The sequence below is a fragment of the Homalodisca vitripennis genome, unplaced genomic scaffold (genome assembly GCF_021130785.1).
Source record: "Homalodisca vitripennis isolate AUS2020 unplaced genomic scaffold, UT_GWSS_2.1 ScUCBcl_5190;HRSCAF=11807, whole genome shotgun sequence".
NCBI classification, from domain to species: Eukaryota; Metazoa; Arthropoda; class Insecta; order Hemiptera; family Cicadellidae; genus Homalodisca; species Homalodisca vitripennis.
Window position 1 is genome coordinate 41,374 of NW_025781314.1, and position 21,678 is coordinate 63,051.

Sequence of the window (21,678 nt, forward strand, 5' to 3'; positions counted from 1 at the left end):
TTGGGTGTGTAACCTGTATTGTTGCATGTAAATAAAATAAATAAATAAAAACAAAACTGGCAGTTTTAACAGTATTTCATCTTGCATTAAAAGAAGACACATGGAACATAAAGGACAAGACTGAGGTTTAGAGAGAGATAGAATTAGTAACCCGTATTTTTAATTATACAAAATTATGTAAATTAAAAATCAAATCACCAATTATAGACCCATTCATTACTGGAGTAATAAAAAGATTTCTAATGATTTTGCAATTCAGATTGCAAAAGTTTTTGGACCTTAATAAAATACTGTGTAATGAGACGTTTGGGTTTAAGGAAACAGAAATACAGAGCTTTTACTTGTTTCTTATGTAAACAATAAAGCATTAGGTTTTTAGGTATTTATTATGACCTTTTCAAGGCCTGAATGTATAAATCATCAGCTTTTCATTTGAAAGTAATCTAAAATAAGAATTAAGCAATTATTACTTAAATTCTTAGAATCATACAAGTACATACAAAAGGACTATAATTATTTAAAATTTAGTTAGATACACTTCAACATATACAAAGTAGTGCATGGTGTTTCTCAAGGCTCAGTGTTAGGATCAACTCTTTTCCTTGTCTAGTTTTGTCATCTATTTTTGAAAAAATCAAATATTGATTTCTTATCTAATTTATTATTGTAATCACTATCCCTAAATATTTATTATAAATTTATTCTGGTTTAAAAACATTTCCTCTTATTTAAAAAATTACTTATCTCATACCATTATAATTGGCTGGTTGTCAGCACAGCCTGTCATTAGAGGGGCTGGAAAAACTTCGTTTATGTCAATCTGTCTGTTTCTTTGTCTGGCCCCATGATATCTCGAAACCAACTGACTTATAGACTTGAAAGTTTGTCTGAAGTTCATTTCTATACAGGAAACACTGAATTCGATGATTGTGCATGTCACTTCGTGGAATTTGGCTGAGCCTTATCTAATATTTTTACATTGGTATTATGAGTAACTATGGTGGCAACAGGAAATAGCAGAATAAATAAATTTATAAATAAACTTAGTATAATCATTTGGAGATTTTAACATGTGACATTTTTACTCATAGAGTAAAAAGACAAAATTATAAAATGGAAAGTCAATGAAAAGATTTGATTTCAGTGCACTCTTACCTTGCAGTACTGTCCCCAGCTTACTGAAACATATATTATTTGAACAATGCTATAAAACCTAACTTAATGAACGAAAATGTGAATGTATCATGTGACCAAGGCCAGAAAAGATATTCGGCCGAGCCCCGCCATATCCCACCACAGTGCCATCCATCGACATGGTCCTGTGAAAAAGACGTGTGGCGAGACCCGGCTCAGGCCCCGGTAAAGTTGTCAAGAAAAAAAACAGTCTAGGTAAGGGCCTGCATGTGACAACATATCTCGAGAAAGATTTCAACTTTAGACTCTAAATTCTGCATGAAACTTCATTTCTACATAAACAAGAATGAGTTCCATGATGGTGTAAGTCTAACTATAGAATTTGGCTGAGTGTTATTAGTAGGCTGACATAATTTCTTGTCTATCAATAGACAATAGATTTGCATTTCTCATTCAATACATTGTGTACATAGATAATTGTCATAGATTTCAATATAAAGTCATACAATTCTTTAATATCACTAAACATTTGTTTAAATAACACAAAGTTAACCAGTTCTTAATATAAAGATTCAGTAAGAAGTTTGAAGCATTGTTGACAATAAACTATCAGAACCTAAAACTACTATTATAATTTAAAATAAAAACACCCTAATTTATATGAAAGGGTAATACAAAAATTAATTTACTGAATAGTATGATTTCATTAACAAAGTATTTTTTATTTCCTTTAAATCCTTTTGCTGGACACCAATTCTTTGTTGCATTTAAGTATTTTATTTATTATTTTACAAATCATATAATTTATGGATTTTGTCATTTTTGTAATATCAGTAGACTTACAAAAACCATGAGTTACCATATTAAAACAATCAAGTTTTGATATATAGGTATTAAGTTTTGGAATAAATTACTAATAGCCTAACAAAATTTGGCAGAAAAACTTTCAAATGTTTTATATTACTATTTGTCTATTCATCCTTTGTATAAACTAAAAATTAAAGTAAAAGTAAAGAATGTCTTATTTTACCAGGTGAAGTTAGGGCTAAGAAGCCCTCTCTAATACTTAACCTGGGGACCAACGGCTTAAAGGTGACTTCCGAACCACCACCAATGGCCGGGCAGGCGGGCCGCTTGCAAGGACAGGATCGCTCAGCGGTCAACTATCCAAGCAGTGGCCACACTCGACGTTGCTTGATCTGGTTATCTTGCGATAACCGCCGTACCCGCTACACTGCGCCATTGGCTAAACTACAAGAATATTTTGAAACCACTATAACTGGGTCTGATGTTTTATTTATTTCTATGTTTAGTTTATTTCAACATAGTATCCTGACAATATTAATGCTCTAGTACCAATTTATTCTTGACAATGTCCATTGTAATGTTTGAATGCTGTTGAAGAAAATAAGAAATCGCATGAGACTTTTATTGCTTAGACTGGATTGGCAAAGCACAAAAGATCTCTGATTGGGAAAGGTCTAGAGTAGAGGAAAATAAAACTTGAAAGGTACAGTATTTGAAAAGTAAACCAAAATATTTTATATATGACTACAATAAATAAATATTTAATAAAAGCATAATGGAAGTGATGGCAAGCCCATCTCTTAAAAGTAGAAAACACTTCTAACACCTTCAAGTCTGTCTGGTACCAAAACCAAAGACTTAAAAGACTTCTCTACAGTGTAGATGGTTCTTAAAATGAACACTATCATTCAGAAGACGAGAAAAAGATAAGATGGTCTCAAGATCAAAGATTTATTAACTACTTTTAATAAATCCCTTGGTTTTTCATTAAATTAAAGTTTGTAAACTTTTGCACAGATTTAAGTTATTAGTGTGCATTTTATAGTTTTACATTCACTCAACTGTTCTATTCCTTTCGGATTTAATTGTCATTCAAAATTAGAAATAAGTTCAAATCTATTTCAAACTTGTTGCCCTAATAATGTCCAACAGAGCCCTCCCTCTCAGAGGAGGTCGATAATTGACTACAGGAGGTGTTAACAACTCTGCAAGATACAGACCTGTATGATAAAATAAAATATTTAAGAATGACATTGCGATTATTATTCTTTGATGAAAAAACACTCTGCTTCTATCAGTTTTATTGTGCAACGCCTTTATCTTGAGAATGACCTCTGTCCTTCTGATTGATAATAATGGGTATTTCTATCCAAATTTTACTCATCTTCTTCTGTTTTTACTTTTACAGTGTAAGAGACACGTCAAAGTGAGATTTGAAAATTAACGGTTTGAAATATCTGTAGTGGTTATCCACATAATTTCCTTATTAAAAGTGTTGTTGATAAGTTTTAGCTCATGTTCACTTAGTATCAGTAACAAGACGTAAGTAGAGCTGAATCAGTTTGAAAATAGTGATAACCTTTGCCTCTTAGTACTAGTACTATGTTGGCTTTTTTGTTTTCTATTTTAATTATGTTCTAATTTCACACTTATATGTAAACTATCAGTCAGTCATTTTAGTTCTGTTATTGTACTTAAAGAACCAAGGAGCAAATTTACTGAGTGAGTAATTTTACTGAACAGGATAAAAGTTCCATTATTCCTGTATGCAGACCATACAGGTCATTAAGATAACTTTTATGAAAATAAATTCTGTCAGATTGATTAAATATATTCAAAATCAATTATTTTGTTACATGGAATTATATAAATAACACACTTGGTGTGTTACTGACACAAAAGAAACTTAAACTGTTTACTTCTTCAGTTTGATGTTAGTATTGAGCTAGTAAGAATCCCAATTTAATACTCATTTTGTTCATCTTAAATTTATATACCTACATCAAGACTAGTAACAATGACCAAATAAAGATCTTCACATCATATTTAGTGATCATAGAAAAATAATAACTATAGCACCCCGAACCAAAACAAACAATGGTAGCTGTGGGGAATTTCAGTCCCTTTCCTATACTCACACCCAACACTATTGCCATTTGTACATTTATGAAAAATGATTGATTCATCACAACATTAGGGAACAGCTGGTGATCAGCAGCAACACCACATCAAATGGTATCAGACTATTTTCATGCGGGCTGCTCTAGATACATCACATTTTATTTTCAGTAACAAAATTAACACGTGACAAAAAACACTAGCACTAACCAAAACTCTCATAAAATCTTGAGTGTTATCAGCTCCTTTTTACTTTAGCCTTTATAAGACATCTGACAATGTAACATAGTCTATCTGTAACAGTCTGTTTCGTCAGTTGGTCTCTAGAGGGTTAAATAAAAAAAAAAACAAAACAAAAACTCCCACTGGTGCATTTTTTAAACTTGAGAAAGATTAAATTTCTTTTTCCTTTAATGCTTTTTACAAGTAGCTACATCCCACCAGTATTGCTTATACACATAATGCAACTAAAACAACTTCTCAAGTAACTTATATTCACAAGTAAACGCTATAAAATAGCTAACATTCACATTTACACATCAAAACAGACAATAAAAACAAGTACGAGAAAGCATGAACCCCCTTTGGCAGTACAGCAAACACTATCCTGCTTTGGCATCACTGGTGGGGAGGGGCAAGTGAATTGAGCATCAGAGACCATTATTAGTCATAGTGGACCCTTTTGGTACTACATCTAAGATGAGACAGATTTGTTTCTTTATACAAAAATTGGTATTCATTTCCATGATCCTAAACAACTTGATGAATTACACAAATACAATAATTAATTTTAAAATACAGTTCTTTTCACAATCAGGAAAATATACATCATAATATTCTTAGATTTATGTTCAATATATGCAATTTAAAAAGTAATCAAATCAACCATTCTGGAAAAAAGAAATAAAAATTATTATAAAACTAATTATAAATGTCTAAACTAAATGGAAATGCATAAGTCTTCATACATTTTAAGTTTCATTGTATTAGATATTTAGGGTAATTTAAATTCTGATGTAATATTTATGTATCCTTGTTCCTAATATGTACGTAAGAAAAATGATTAAGTATTACCATACTAAAAAAATAGCAATGGATCAAGTAAAAATACTATATGTAAACTTTATTACAACTTGGCTGATTTTTGGCTTTCATTACAGAATAATGCTGTGCAAGTTTCTGTTTTAAATAAAATACGTGGTGTTGGACTGGGTGGAGATACATTTTTGGTTATTAGCTTAGTAGCTACTTTGTTTTTTTCCTTTTAAACTATACAAATTTAATTTTTGTGCTTTGAGTTGCAATTCATTATTCTTGACATAGTATTTTGACAGCTATGACCGTGTTCATTCAAATCGTATGTTTCTATCTCAGTCCAGTACAACATAGCAACTGAAACATTTTAATTTAAGAAAAATCAATACTTTTGCTAGAAAATAATCTAAACTATCTGTGTTAATTTACAAAACACACAAAAATGAATTTAACTGAATTTAAAATTTCATTTCATAGTGATTTATATTTAAAAAAATGCTACTTATCCCCCATCCCCATTTAGGGTTGGGGTTGGAGGTTTCATATATGCCAAATACCATGATTTATAGTCTTAAAACAATCCCTCCATGGATATTGATAGATATATTTCTGTTCAAAAGTAGTGGGAGACTTTTGGGGCACCTGATATATCTGATCCTCTCAGTGTTAAACATTTAGATTAACAATAGAAAATTTTGTTGCAAACCATGCAATACTATTATGAGATAAAAACCAAATTATCTAGTTTTCAGGTAAAATGGAAGATTATATTGAAATAACTACAAATCAAGGAAGACTGAGAGGCTTGATCTTGGAATCAGAAGGGATTTCCAAAACAACTTATTATTCTTTTCAAGGAATTCCTTATGCAAAACCTCCAATTGGTGATTTAAGATTTAAGGTATGTACTTTAGTATCATTTTGAGTACATTAAATTTTATTATTTAAAATATTTTATTAGTATTTTAATAATTTGAAGATATTTATTCACGTACTGTACAAGAAAATAATACAATTCATTATATTATAGACACAATTAATTAAGTGAAGTAACTGTACTGCTCGAAATTGTATGAGGTTAATGTAAGGGTTTTTCAAGGATCAGTGTTATGACTGACTTTTGTTTAATATCAGATAATTATATACCTACTAATAAACACAAGTTTACATTTCTTTAAATGCTTATGACAATGTTCTCATGCAATAAAACAGAATTCCTTAGCAATACTGTTTTATTCCAAACCTTTATATTCTTGATCAATTTTAATACACACCTCAATTTTAGACAGACAAACTTGAAGGAATGTCGTAAATATAATTACAACCAGCCTCCTTGTATTGTTATTGTTGTATCATTGATTATTCATTAGGGTGGCTGAAAAAAGTCAACTTCATATGATCAAAAATTTATCTCTTAAAAGTTGTGTAGTGCGTATAGGATGAACAGCATACAATATTAGATCAAACGGGTAATATCTTTAGACTGTGCAAATAACATAATAAATAATAATAAATTTTAGTGAAAATATTTACATTTTTGTTTAAAATGTTTTTAAATTTGTCCGTTCAAAAAAATGTGTGTCTTAAAATTTTTATTGTAAATGTTTTAATTTATATCGTAAAATATTAAGCTTGAGAGTTTATATTTTATGACTGCACATTTGCCTAAAAAATTCAGTTTTGTTGTGAAAAATAAAAATTTTCATCATTATTGTAGAAAACTTGCAAAAACCAACCGGAGCCACAGTAGTTATCAAAGTAATATTAAAGGATTTTTAATCACCAGAGAAAATATTAGGTGTGAATAAGACTTTTAAATAATAAAAAAATTAAAACCCCATACTTTTTCACTATTAGTTTTCTATGTTCTTATTTTGTTTGTACTTATGACTTTGATCACTCATACAAGAGCCTGGTTTTTATATCTAGGTCATGTGAAGCCTTTATCAGGAAAACACTATAGATATGGTTAACTCAGTTATAGAGTACATGTCTGGAAAAAATCTGAGCTTGTCTGAACTTGCTTGTGTTGGATATGATGGTTGCCCAACAAAAACAGGTAAACACGGAGTAATAAGAATCTTGGAAGAGTAACTTGGAAATAAGAATCTTGGAAGAGAAACTTGGAAAATCATTTCAGTATGTAGTACACTAGTTACATAACAAACAAGCTGCCATTCAGACGGGTTTTTGAATTTTTTGATGGAAACCCAACTTCAGTATGAGTGCTGAGTTTAGCTCCAGTTCACCTTCCTATTAGTGCAGTGTCTGGAATCTGACACTGTCACAGACTTGGCTTCTGGAATCTGGAGTCATGTTCATCAGAAGAGATCCAAAAAAGTCATTGATGGCGAAGAAGCTCAAAAATGTCAGATTCAAGACATTACACTAATATGTACTAATGTAATACATATTACAGTGAACATAGAAAATATATTTTATCAACAGTATTCCTTACCAAAGTACTGTATTTCAGGATCCTCAGCCTTTTGGTAAATGGAATGGAGTTCATGATGCCACAATGGAAGGAAATGATTCACTTCATAAACATATTGTTTTTAAGAATCTCCTAGGTGATGAAGATTGCCTGTATCTCAATGTATACACAACAGAGGTTAGTTTTATAAATTCTGTTTTAATACTTGGTGTCTTGAATTTTCTCTTATAATCCAAATAGTATGAGTAATTTCCATCATAATTCCTCTTCTAATGGGAGCATACTGCGTGTAGGATCTTAATTTAAAAGGGGAAACAAGTTATCTACAAGCTACGTATTGATGCACCGCTTTTAAAATAAGGTTAAAGTTTGCATTATAAATAGGAACTCATCTCAAATCTATAAGGTTTCCATACAGAAAATTAGATTTTAATATAACAATGCTAATGAATTATTAAAAATATAATGATCTGTTACCGGTTTATAATAAATTCAATCTATATTTTATAAAAAAACTCTATATTACTATAATGATGTTTTAAGATCATAAATTTATTGTAAATAAGACTAAGTACTAGTAAAATATCTTCTTATTTATATGATCATCAAGAAACAATGTGATGAATAAGTTTATTATTATTTTCTTAAAGCTTTCAATCTTTAAGTCAAAACTAAAATGTTTTCATCCAATAGTAAGAAATCCTTGGATTTCGTTAGAAAAATATATTTTTAAAATTACGAATGTAAACCATCATAAAGAAATGAGTTTATTAAGTTGGCTAGTGGATTTAGAATAACTCTCCAAACAACGTTTGTGTTATAGTAATCAGCCGTTTTAAACAAAACAAAAATTCTCTCAGAATAACATTGGAAATCTATATATATATATATATAATATTATATATATATATATATATATACTAGTATATACTAGTACTGATGTACAAAAATCAAGAAATTCTTTTCATAATATAGATTTCCCATAAAAAGTAGTTTTAGTTTTAATTTTAAAAGTGTGCAATATATACTGAGTGAATTAAAGTATTGTTGTTAAATAAATATTCACAGCAAAATTTTGTCAAATAACAATTTAATGTTATGTTATATCCTGTTGGGCTATGAAAATGTTAGAAAATAATTATAGTCTTAATACCTAATATAGTGTGTAAATATTGTTTTATAATTAACTATTTTGTACCGTTTTACTGGCACATGAGGGGTTAGCTTTGAAATTTAAAACTTTTGTGAAGGTTCAAAATAAAAGAAAATCTTCTGAAATAAATAAAGTTCAAACCAAAATAACACTTCTTCTTAAAAATAATTACTGGAATTAAAATTAAAATAAAAACTTCTTGATGACTTTTAAATTCAAACTTGTAATATATTCTTCACTCTCAACAATGTACAAAGTTCTTACAGCTTGTCTTTTATTCAATTTTCAAAATTCAAACATTCACACTCTAATCTGATCTGGCAATTCTTCACTTTAATTTATCTTCAAAATTCAATTTTGTTTGTTACAAATTTTCTTTACTTTACTTTAAAACTATTCTTCAGTGTTAGAGATTTAAAAATCAAAATTTCTTCAGTGTTACAGATTTAAAAATCAAAAATATTCTTCAGTGTTAGAGATTTAATAAATCAAAAAATTGCTGAAAGCATCTGTAACAACCACAAAACCCTTTTAGTATTTTTAAATAAAATTTTATATACATGTGCTCACTTCACTGCACCAACAAGTTTTATATTGCACAGGTCAAAAGGAAAAGTTCCTAAATTCCCATTAAATTTAATTTTTACAATATTTCTTTCCCAAAATTATTCAAAATAACTTAGAATGAATATTGACTGGACTCCAGTTAAAAGTTCACTTACCCGCAGGTTTGATGACGATTAGCAAAAAGATTTACTCAAGCACTTTCCAAACTCTACTCGTTGCAATAACTTCCGATGAACTGAGACGGGAGGTACGGCACGTCTACCTCACCCCACCTCTCAATTTCGTTATCAAACACTGCCATCTGCGATGCGCGCCTCGCCGATAGCAGCCTCTTTTGTACAGTCCAGTCCTTATCATTCATCTGGGCCTACTCCTTCCACCGGTAATCCAGTTACCCCAGAATTATTATTTAATACAATCGGTACAATTTCAAAGCTTAATTTATCTAGTACTAGTTCATTTAAATAAGTTTTTATTTGTGTATACATCATTGGTTAAATACATTTTTTTTATTTAAAAATGTAAATGCATAAGAGCCAATTTTAATTTGTGACATAATGTTCTAGGTTAAAGATTACAAAAAGATAATTGTCATTTAAATGTAAATTAATTTTAAGTTTTGAATTTGTCCATGGCTGTATAGTGACATTGTCAATGATTATAAATATCCGTATGACAAAATAAAGATTTGTTATTATTATTATGTTAACTTATTTCCATAAATGCTTAAAAAACAATAAACTGCTACGTCTTTCCACAGGCTCAAGGTTTATTTCATTAATCAAGAGCATTGTTAAAAGTCATAAAATTGTTCCTAAATGGGTTAATGTAAAAACATAAAAATACTACTTTTCTATCTAATATATTACAGCTTACCTATATGTAAGACTGAGAAGTTTTTCTGTCTATAATAGTAAAATTTACTTTTTTCAAAAGTAGCCAGGAGAGGAAGGAGGCAACAAGGCTGTTATGGTGTGGATCCATGGAGGAGGCTTTTCTGGAGGCTCTGGCTCCACTGAAATCTATGGTCCTGACTTCTTGATTGAGGAAGATATAGTCCTAGTCACAATCAACTATCGTTGTGGGGCTTTAGGTAATTAGGAAAAGTAATATTACTTAAAGATAGTTAATGGTTCATAATATGAAATTTTGATAAACACCAATAAAGCAGTTGAATTTTTTTGTCCTTAAATTAAGAGCTAACACTTAACAATAATTTGCTTTGCGCTTTTTATAAAAAAAACTATAAAGTTAAAGAACAATTTATATTATTGTGGAAACCATACATAGTACGTCTGGTATACCACGTTCTTGAGAGAATGCAGCACCTAATGATTGGTAAATTTGATAGTTCAAATTTAAACTATAACACAGTAGTTTCATCAGTAGAATATTTAAGCTTTAAAATATTCAAGCAGCAGAGGTGACACAATCCAGAGTGTAAACTATTCAATTTATGAGAATGACACAGTTCAGCATGTGCATCATTGCATCATTCAAGCAGCAGAAGTGACACAATCCAGGGTGTAGTCCGTTCAACCTGTTAGAGTGGCATATTTCAGCATGTGCATCATTGCATCATTCAAGCAGCAGAAGTGACATAATCCAGAGTGTAGACCGTTCAACCTGTGAGAGTGGCACATTCATCATGTGCATCATTGCATCATTCAAGCCTTAGGAAAGTGCTGAGGGCATTTTTGTTCTGAACAAGAAATTGAAGGCAAATGTGGTTTAATTGAGATGTAAAGGTTAGTTATAAAATGTTCAACCACTTACTGTTCTAATAGAAGTGCTCAAAAATTAAAAATCCATTAAGAAATGCAGTAGTATAACTAAAGGGAAGGGGGTTAGGAAACTCTCCCCCCAAATATCCAACTCGTTTGAAATACAGAAGTATTTGTTTAAATTTATTAAAATTTAGAGTTATTCATATTTATTTAATTCACCCTAGCGTGGTGTGCTCTTTAATCATATTCATCCCCCCACCAATGCTGTCTTAGTTATATCACTGTTCGAGTCAGTACATAGTGTGATATATTATGTATGTATGTATGTATATTATGTATGTATGTTATAATTAGGGTATGAAGTGAAGTTATTAAAATGGTTATATAAACTGTATTAAATTTGAAATATAACAAATTAACATCAAGATTAGTTTATTTTTGTATACATTTTACAGGATTTCTGTCACTTGAGAACAGCAAATTGCCAGGAAACGTAGGTCTCAAGGACCAGATTCTGGCATTGCAGTGGGTACAAGACAATATCACTAATTTTGGTGGAGACCCTAACAATGTGACAATATTTGGAGAGAGTGCAGGCGCAGCTTCTGTACACTATCATCTGCTGTCTCCACTGTCTAGAGGTGAGTAAAATACTGACATTGTTCTAGTATATGATTGACATTAACAATTATGAGGAGATTCCAAAAATGTAATAATGTTTGAGGAGAGTGCAGGATGGGCTTTTGTACACTGCCACCTGCAGTCTCCACTTTCTAGAAGAGTCATCACAATTTTATTTTTATTTCCTGTATAAATAGAGTTGCTACATGATCATCACCAAATGAAATGCTATCCCAGAATTCTCTGCTGATTTAGAAACAGCAAAGTACAATGGCTAGTACATATAGGAAGAAAGTTAGTACATATTTCGGCTAAATTTATTAAAGGTATAACCTGATTTAAATATTCTATTCGATATGTTGTGTTTGAAAATTTAGATATTAATAAAACTTCTCTTTTTATAGGATTGTTTCACAAAGCCATTATGCAGAGTGGAACTTCACTTGCTCAATGGGCTTTACAGGACAAACCCAGAGAAAAAGCCTTCCTCCTAGCCAGAGAGCTGGGCTGTAAGTCTCAGGATCCTGACACTGTCCTGGAGTTCCTCAGGTGTGTTCCTGCTATGGATCTCCTGCAGGCTCAGGAAAGCGATGCACTTAGAACAGAAAAAGTATGAAAATATTTTACCACAAATTGTGTGATTATTTGTTATACAAGTGATTTTACTACATATATATTTTTTACCTGAATATTTTTTCTTCATAGGAGAAGGTTCAGAAGTTCTCACTCATATTTCTGCCTTGTGTTGATAAAGCCGGAGATAGTCCATTCCTGCCTGACTATCCTCGAAAAATGATGGAGAGGGGAGAATTCACCAGAGTGCCTTTAATCATTGGTGCTAATGACAAGGAAGGGTTGCTGGCTCTGGCCTGTGAGTGAGTTGGTTTACATTTTTATAGTTTATTGAGAATTTAAGAACACATTCAGTTTTATTTTCCACTTTAAATAAGTAAGGAAAACTACTTTATATTTTTTGAGAGGAAGATATTTTTTTTTAAATATTATATATCATAAAAAATATGAGGTCTCAAAATATTGTTTTTATGCATTTTTGAGGTTTAAAAGAAAGTTTTCCAAACCTAAAGTGCTTATATTTTCAGAGAGAGGTAAACAGAATGTTGTTTCAATGCTTTCTACCTCAAATTAGACAATAGACAATAGACAAGAATCTTTATTTGTAGTTTCTTCAAGAAATACAATGGCGTCAACAGAAATGAAATGATATTTTATGTCTCTTGCTTTACAATATTGTAGAATTCGTTAATAGTGTAGACAGGTCGTTCCACTAGCCAGTCCTGGAGACGTCTCTTCAGTTCATTTCCTCTGAGGTTTTTGAGGTTTTGTGGAAGTGAGTTTAGAACTTTACGGCCCAGGTAGGATGGTTTTTTACTAAAATGTGTTGTCCGATGGGTAGGAAGAGGGTAGTTTAATGCTCCTCGTGTATTGTATGAATGAATGTCTTCATTCCTGGGAAAGTCCATCTGGTCGGTGTAAATGACTGCTGCAAGAAGATAAAGTGCTGTTACGGTTAGGAGCTTCAGTGACTTGAAGGCATCTCTGCAGCTGTCTGTATGATTCAGGTTTGCAAGTGCTCTGACTGCTTTTTTCTGAAGGACTAAAACTTTATTCATGTTGCACTCAGATGTTCCTCCCCAAGATAGTATTCCATATCTGATATGGGATTCGACAAGAGCATAATAAGCTGCTTTGGCTGCATCTGTGCTTGCAATCCACTTTATTCTTCTTACCACGTAGATGCCTGATGAAAGTTTTTTTGGTGAGGTTGTGTATGTGGTCATTCCATGAAAGAGCACTATCTATAGTTACACCCAGTAGCTTTGTTGTATTGTCAACTATAATATTGGGAGTTTCCGGGATTTGCTCATGTCTTCTGCTGAAGTTGATCTGAGTGGTTTTAGACGGATTTATTGCGAGATCGCTTTGAAGACAGTATTGCATTGCATTGTCAGTTGATGTTAAAATGTCCATGTGTAGTCCGAGAGGTGTGTCATTTGTAAAAAGTAGAGTTGTGTCATCTGCATATAAAATGGGTTGAACCCTGGGGTCATTAATGTAATTAGAAAAGTCATTGGTAAAGAGTATATATAGAAAAGGACCCAGGACTGACCCTTGGGGTACTCCTCTACTTACTGGAAGTTGTGTAGATCTATACACACATTTTTTCTTGTTTGCAATTTGTTGAATTTCAACAATTTGCCTTCGACCAGTTAAATAGCTGCCCAGCCAATCTTTTGATAAACCTTTTATCCCCAAAGTTGGTAGTTTTCTCAAAATGAGATCATGGTCAAGACAATCGAATGCTTTACTATAATCCAGCAAAACGGCCGATACAAGCTTCCCATCATCCAGGTGATCAGTTATTTGTTCAATCAGACTTGTGAGAGCTGTGGTTGTTGACCTTCCTTTAAGAAAACCGTGCTGGTTATTTGATATCAGGCTGTTTTGTTCAAGGTGTTTTGAAATACGTGAAAGTGCTATTTTTTCTGCTATTTTTGAAAAGGTTGATATCAATGAAATCGGGCGATAGTTTTCTACTTTTGTAACTGGACCTTTTTTATGCTTCGGATATTTTGGCAATTTTCAAAGAAGATGGAAAATGACCAGATTTGAAGGATTTATTTATAATATTTACCAATGGTGGTGCTAATTGTTTAGCACAGTGCTTTACAACTTTTGAAGGGACTTCATCCAGTCCACAAGAAAGCTTAGATTTGAGGGAGGATATCACTGATAGGACTTCTTTTATGGTTGTTGGTGTAAGATTCAATAGCTGTTCGTTAAAGCCTGGAAAGGTGAGTGGTTTGGTTATGTTTATGTTATCCAGTTTTTTTCTATTTTCTTTTAGTGTGGAATCTGCTATTGTTGAAAAATGGTGGTTGAAGAAGTTAGCTATTTGGGAAGGATTACTTAGCATATCCCCTTCTACTTCAAGCATGAGTTTGGATTCTTCTTTTTGTTTAGACTGCTTTTCTGAATTTATAATGTTCCACAAGGCTTTGGGTTTGTTGTCTGAGTTAGAGATATATTCAGCAGTGACATTTCGCTTAAGATTTCTTAGCTTTAAATCATAAGCTTTCTTTTTTGTTATCATAAGTATTCTGTCGTTTTCGCTTCCAGTAAGTTTGTACCTGCGTAGAGTGGTTAAAAATTCTTCTTTGAGCATAGCTGCCTCTTCGTCGTAGTGGACTCTCAGTTTATTTCTTGTTTTTTATCCTAACCTGTTTTTTGGGGCATACTTTATCCAATGTGTACCTTACAATTTGTTGAAAGCAGTTATAGGCCTTCTCTGTGTCATGAGTTTCAAACACACTTTCCCAGTTTTCTTCTGCAAATTCACTTCTCAGACAGTTGAGGTTCTGAGTAGAAAAATTTCTCTTTTCACAAGCAGGTTTCTTGGAAGGTTGTTCGAATTCCACTTTCAGAAAGCAGATTTGACCAGTATGGTCTGAAATACCAGCTTGAAAAATTGTAAAGTCAACAGTGTCTTGTGAGATGTTTGTACAAATACAATCGATGGAGGTTGTTGATAGGTTGGTTATTCTTGTAGCTGGAAGGGGTAGCCGTCTAATACCGAAGGTCAGCAGTTCGTTTTCTAGAAGTGTGCTGTCTGAATTTACTGTTAGGCGATCTATATTTATGTCTCCTATTAAAACAAAGGGTTTGGTTTCAGGTTGGATTGAGGTAAGTATATTTGATAGAAAGTCAACGCCTAACTTTGTTTGTCCAGCTGGTGAACGATATACACCTAGTAAGTAGAAGGACTTGTTCTTGATGTTACATTTTGCTAATGCAGCTTCAAAAGTTAGTTCTAGACATTTGTCTGCTATGTCAATGGCTTCTACCTCTATAATTGATGTTTTACGGATATAGATAGCAACTCCCCCCAATCTGTGGTCTTCCCTGCTATATTCTGTTACAAGATTGTACCCAATGATGTTGGTAAGTGACAATCTATCTTGGCTGAGACCGTGCTCTGTTAGGACTACAAGTGTTGGATGTAAGTCGTTCAAAAGGTGATTTATTCTTTCCACCTTATTTTTTTAGTCCTCTAACATTTTGGTGTAGGATAGTGATTGAGGTGGTTTGGTTTGTTTTTGTGCTGTGTTCCAAAAGGTTCTGGTGTTTGGCTTGTTTGTGATCGGTTTGTATTTTTCTCTCTTGTGGATTATACCTAAAAAATGAGAATCATTTAATAGTGAGGTATGGTCTGATTCTTTGGATGCTGTGTGCGAGATATCTATGTTAAGATTGTGTGGAGAGTCCTGCCCTGCGGTTTTTGACAAAACATGTTCAACTTTTTTACAGGCAGGGGATATTGTCCCTAGGCTATCTATATATTTGTTCAGAAAGTCTTCATATGTTTCTTCTTTTTCCAGTTTAGTAGCAGTCATTGGTGGTTTCCTGTCTTTAACTTTGTGCACTGTCAGAGTGTTGTTTCTTGGTGGTCTAGTAGCCGTGACTTCCTCATAGTTTGAGTGTGTATTGTAATGCATTGCATTTGTGACAGTATTGCTTTTTTCTTTTACATGTTTTTTGTTTTTTGCTACCTGGAGAGAAATGCTGAACTGGTTTTGGCGCTGAACTGGTCTTATTTTACTTGATGCTAAGCTAGTTATTTTTGAAAAAGACCCTTTCCTAATAATAGGTGTGTTTTGTGTTACTTTCACAGATGTGTTTGGTTCCAGCTTATTTTGATTTTGCATTTGTTGGTGTAGCATCTGTAGCTGATGTTCCACTTGGTCTTGACAGGTAGTTAGCTGAGTGAGTTGGTACAGTACAAGAGCAAGATTGCCTTGCTTGTGCAAGTCTGTACCAGTAGTTTGCGCTTCTGGAGAAGTAAATTCTATCACCTTGGTGTGTAGGTCAGCACTTAAAGTTTGCGTTTCCACATTTTTACTTACTCCAATTTTTTGATTTCTTGTATCTCGATTTGAGGTAATGTTCTTTTCAAGATTTCTAATTGTATTCTTTAAGTTACTAATTGTCTTTACATAGTCATCAATAAATTGTCCTTGTTTATTGTCGTGCTCTTCAAAAAAGGCTTGTGTGTCTAAGCGAAGTTTCTTTTCTTTTTCCAATTGGACTTGCGTTTCAGAAATATTCTGTAGTAGCCTTTCTATTTTATTGATGAACTTATTTTCTTCACTTTCCATCTTCTCAATCTTTTCTTCCAGAGTTTCTATTGTAGCTTCTAGTCTAATATTTTTCTCCTTCAGGAAGTTATTTTCTTCTAGAAGAGCTGCTCCTATCTTTGCGGCCATTTTTAATTTTTCATCATTATCTTCTAGATTGTGTAGAACGTTACTCTCATTCAGACTGCGTTCGAGTTCATCTAATGATGTATACAAGACATCTGGGCTTTTGGAAGAGCTAGCTTTATATGCCACTTCTGCTTCAGCTAGGGCTTTGTTAAATTTTCCATTTTTGAAATTTTCTGTTTGTGGTATACCGTGGATATGAACGTTTGTAGAATATAAAGATAGACAGGACTCTTTCACTGTGGCTGTTGTACTGTCGCCAAAAAATGTGACAGAAAATGTTACAGAAAATGTTGAAGCTTTGTTTTCATGTTTTACTATTTCTGTGATTGTGGCAGGCCAGTGACGTATTCCTTTTAGTTTAGCGAAAACTATGTCCCCCTCTGAGAATTGTTGTTTATTGCAAGCCATATCTAATAGGCTCAAAACTGAAGTGGGTCAGTTTTTACAGCCTTCAGTTTTGACAGAATCCTATTGCAATACACTGTTGTTGCCTGGTTGCATTCTTAAATCAGCAGGCACTGACAGATGTGGTTGATATTAGATTGGCTCAGTCCTCTTGGTAAACTAAAAATTTACTGAGCCAGTTGCCTTCGGATTCTTGGATGTGATTCAAGCAGTACACTGTTGTAGTCGTGTTGCGTCGCTGAGATGCAGGCACCAGTGAGTGTTTGCTCTTTAGCTTAGAGTGGTAGTAGTCTGGTGCTCTGGTTGTGAAGGATGTCAAGTTATTGAAGAGTTATTGATATATTATTTGCATAATATTTCTGTCAGAAAAGAAATACTTGGGAATAAATATTAAGTTAGTTAGTAATAATAGTTAAGGATTGCAAGTAATCAAACTTGTTCGTTATCAGATAACACAAGATGCATTAAACAACCTCAGTCAAGTTTCAAGGTCAACACAATCAAGATAATAGTCAAAGCTTTATCAATTGTGAATGTCAAAGTTCGATTGTGCTGTGGTTGGGGATGGAATAGTCTCAGACAGGAAACTACCACAGTTATCAAATGCAGGTTATAACTTCTTGTCAAAACTAAAACTAAGAGATTGTTAATATTACTATTTCCTTATTGAAGACACTGGAAAGAGTGTTAGTTTTTAATAAAATCTTGACTACTTGCAGTGATTTTCACAACCCTAAGCTTTTTAATTAATAAACCACAGTTAATCCAACAGTCACAAAACATGTGATTGAGTGAACTGTATAGGTGAGTTTTTACAATGTTATTTATCCCTAATACTTAAATTTATGGAGTAAAATTTACTATCTCAAAATTATTTAAATACTTAGCCAAAACACCCTTTACACTTTTCTTTCTAAAAAACTAAAAAGAACTTGATTAACACAGTATATAATTGGCACTTGTTGTCACACACATAAGCTCAGTCACACAGTTTCAATACACTTATTGAACAAATTGAACATTGAGTATAGATAAGTATTATATGACAAAGCTCAGACTTTTATTAAGAAATTATTATATGACAGTATTGTTTGCAAATTAATGTACAGTAGACATCCTCTTAACCAACCAATAATGGAACTGAAACTTTGTTGATTTTATAAGGAAAACGTCACTTTAAATGACAATTACCAAAATGAGCCTACTAAATAGTGGTTAAAACAGTGCCTACTGTAGATAAATAAAATCACAATGTTGCAGAAATTTGAATTGCTAATTTTTGTGACAGAACCTTTATTGGTATAAATGATTATTCTAAACAACATTAAACTTGAGAGTCCTATTGTTTATCACCAGTATAACTGAAATATAACATTTGTGTTTGTTTCAGTACAAGAAGTGAACTGTGAAAAATTAAACTCAGATTTGTCTCTGATGGTACCTCTTGATTTGGCTACCACACCTGACAGCGAAGAAGAGCTTAGATTAGGCAAGGAGATTCTGCAGTTCTACACCAACACTGACGCTCTCTCTTGGGATGTTGTACCTCAGTATGTGGATGTGAGTCATTCAGAGTAAAATAAATAGCAAGAGTACCATTTATAATAAATTGTCTCCTTTTTTATTTAAACTGGATGTTTTTATTGGAAAAGTTTAGAATTTAAGAGGTGCTCAAGGTTTGATAATTAATTGTAATCAGCCAGCTTGTATTCAGTACTGATGACAAAGTTATTGTACTAATATTTATATACCGATACACATAATATTAACAATTCTTTTGCAATTTTTTTCGTATCCCTAAAAGAATTTGAGTAACAAGATTTTGTAATTTTTTCCTTTTTATCCAGAATTGACTTTATTTCATATTTAATACTGAACAACAATCTGCAAGAAAATCAATGAAATAGACTAGTGGGTTTAATTAGTGAAGATGAAAAGTATAAAACAGGTATTTTTGTATGATATATTTATATAATAATACACGAATTACTTGAACTAAAGTTGGCTCACATCAATGTACCAGACAAGTAAAATGTCCATGCACGAGATCTGAGCCTCAATTAATTAATAAAAACACTAGATCTCCAGTTCCAATGTTAGATACTAGGTATATCTAACAATAGATCATCTCACTCCTTTTGTTTGGTGTTTTCAAACTTAATTTCGACAGCAATATATTCATAAAAGACAAAACGGATTAAGAAAAAAAAGTTCAACTCAACAGAATATTAAACTGATTATGTATTGACGTTTTTATTCACTTATAAATGAACAAGTAGAGTAAAGGCATTTATTAAAGTCACTGTAATTCAAGCCTTGATAGCCCTGAGGTACTGTGTCTTTTCAATGTGTATTTTGGAAAAAAACACATTTTTACTTGGATTGTCAACTGATAGTATCTTTGCCTGATCCATAACTTGTCAAGTCAAGTCAAAAATCTTTATTAACAATTTCTTCAAGAAATGTAATAGAGTCACAGAATTTACAATCTTGTTTACAAATAAAGTTAAAGGATTTAACAATAAGTCAAAAATTGGTTTATTTATTAATTGTGTGCAGGTCTTCCTAGGTGGTCCTGTAGTTCCTGCAGCGGTCAATAAATTCATTGAGGGTATAGATGGTTTCTTCAAGCAGCCAGTTTCGCAGTCTTCTTTTCAGAGTGTTGTTGTCTCCTCTCTTGATTTCAAAAGGAAGCAAGTTGAAGAGCTTTGCGCCGGCATATTATGGTTTCTTTGTAAAGAGTTCCATCCTGTGTAGTGGGATGATGTAATCCTGTGCGTTTCTAGTTGCATGCCCTCGAAAGTCTCCAAGCTTCTTCAAATTCTTCTTTGTGGCGTGAAGAATTACCTCCAGAATATAGATAGCTGTTACTGTCAGGACTCTGCGATCCTTGAACACCTGTCTGCAGCTTTCATGCGGCAATAGACCCACCGTAGTCCTTAGGGCACGCTTTTGCAGGACAAGAACTTTTTGAATATTTGTACTAGATGTACTGCCCCACAGTATCACACCATATCGTAGGTGACTGGTACCATATCAAACAGAGCATGGTAAGCGGTAGTCATAGCTTCATCTGTACTGGTGGCCTTTACCCTTTTCAGAACAAATGTTGCCATGCTTAGTTTTTGGCACAAGTAGTCAACATGCAGAGTCCATGAAAGACAGCTATCCAGAATCATTCCCAGGTGTTTTAGTGAGTCATTTATTATTATATTAGGAGGTCCTGATACCCTATCTTTTAGTCGTCCCAGGTTCATCTGCTTTGTTTTTGTTTCATTGAACACAAGGTCGTTCTTTTCACAATAGTCTTGTGCCATACTTAGAGATATGTATGCATTTATTTCCAGTTCTTCTGCAGACCTGCTGGTAGTGAGTAAGGCCGTGTCATCAGCATACATGATGGGATAGCAGTAAGCTTCTAAGTACTTTGGCAAATCTGAAACAAATAAGATGAATAGAACGGGTCCCAGGACGGATCCCTGGGGCACGCCCCGTAATACACCCCTAGGTTCTGAAGCCACTCTCTTCACTGACCCTTCAATAACATGTTTGATTTCAACAATCTGTCTTCTGTTACACAAATAGCTTGTGAACCATTTGAGAGGTGTTCCCCATATTCCCAGAGAGTCAAGCTTCTTCAGTATTAGGCTGCGGTCAAGACAATCGAAAGCCTTGCTTAAGTCTAGAAAGGTACTAACAACATAGTTTCCAGACTCAAAGCTATCGATAACAAACTCAATCAGGTCAACAAGCCCAGTTTGTAGTGGATTTTCCAGAGATGAAGCCGTGTTGTCTCTCTGGTAGGAGCTTGTTAAACTCAAGATGTTCAATTAGTCTTATTAGCACAACTTTTTCGATGACTTTAGATACCGTTGGGATAAGTGATATGGGTCTAAAATTGGTTATTTCATCTCTTTGACCTTGTTTATGCAGAGGAATTACTTTGGCAGTTTTTAGTTTATTTGGAAAGACTCCTTGTGAAAGCAATTTGTTTATGATGTCCTTCAAGGGAGCACACAACTCTTCTTTGCAGAGCTTCAGAAGTCTTGAGGAGATATCATCTACACCAGCTTGAATGAAATTCACGGTCTGAAGAATATATTCATTTTGATGAGTTTTAAAATGTACAATCATTTCTGATTTTTTGCTGTTTGAAAAGAAACCACTTAGATTGACCAAGTATTTAATTTCAAGATAAGTTAAGAGATTTTACAATGCTAACTGACAGTATTTAGGTCTTTCACTATTGCTGTTGTATCGTCAGCATACAATATTAAACCTTGCTCGGTTATTGCCTGTTGGTCGTTTATATAAATTAGAAATAATTTTGGGCCTAAAATGGATCCTTGAAATACCCCCTTACTTACAGACTTCCAAACAAATTTATATTAT

General features: G+C 32.8%; 1 protein-coding gene and 1 long non-coding RNA gene across 3 annotated transcripts; both read left to right on the forward strand.

Annotated features, from left to right (window-relative positions):
• Positions 1 to 3,293: 3,293 nt before the first annotated feature.
• LOC124373266 (esterase FE4-like) lies at positions 3,294 to 12,470 on the forward strand (the record flags this gene model as incomplete). 2 transcript variants are annotated; one of them, XM_046831650.1, is given in 7 exon segments in its annotated part: positions 3,294 to 3,483; positions 5,840 to 5,995; positions 7,571 to 7,708; positions 10,191 to 10,344; positions 11,434 to 11,619; positions 12,004 to 12,209; positions 12,305 to 12,470. In XM_046831650.1, coding segments are annotated over 6 exon segments (994 nt in total), but the record flags the coding sequence as incomplete, so codon positions are not given.
• Positions 12,471 to 15,670: 3,200 nt separating this feature from the next.
• LOC124373267 lies at positions 15,671 to 18,822 on the forward strand. Its single transcript, XR_006923415.1, has 2 exons — positions 15,671 to 18,090; positions 18,677 to 18,822. It is a non-coding gene; the product is annotated as an uncharacterized LOC124373267 (long non-coding RNA).
• The last annotated feature ends 2,856 nt before the right edge of the window (positions 18,823 to 21,678 follow it).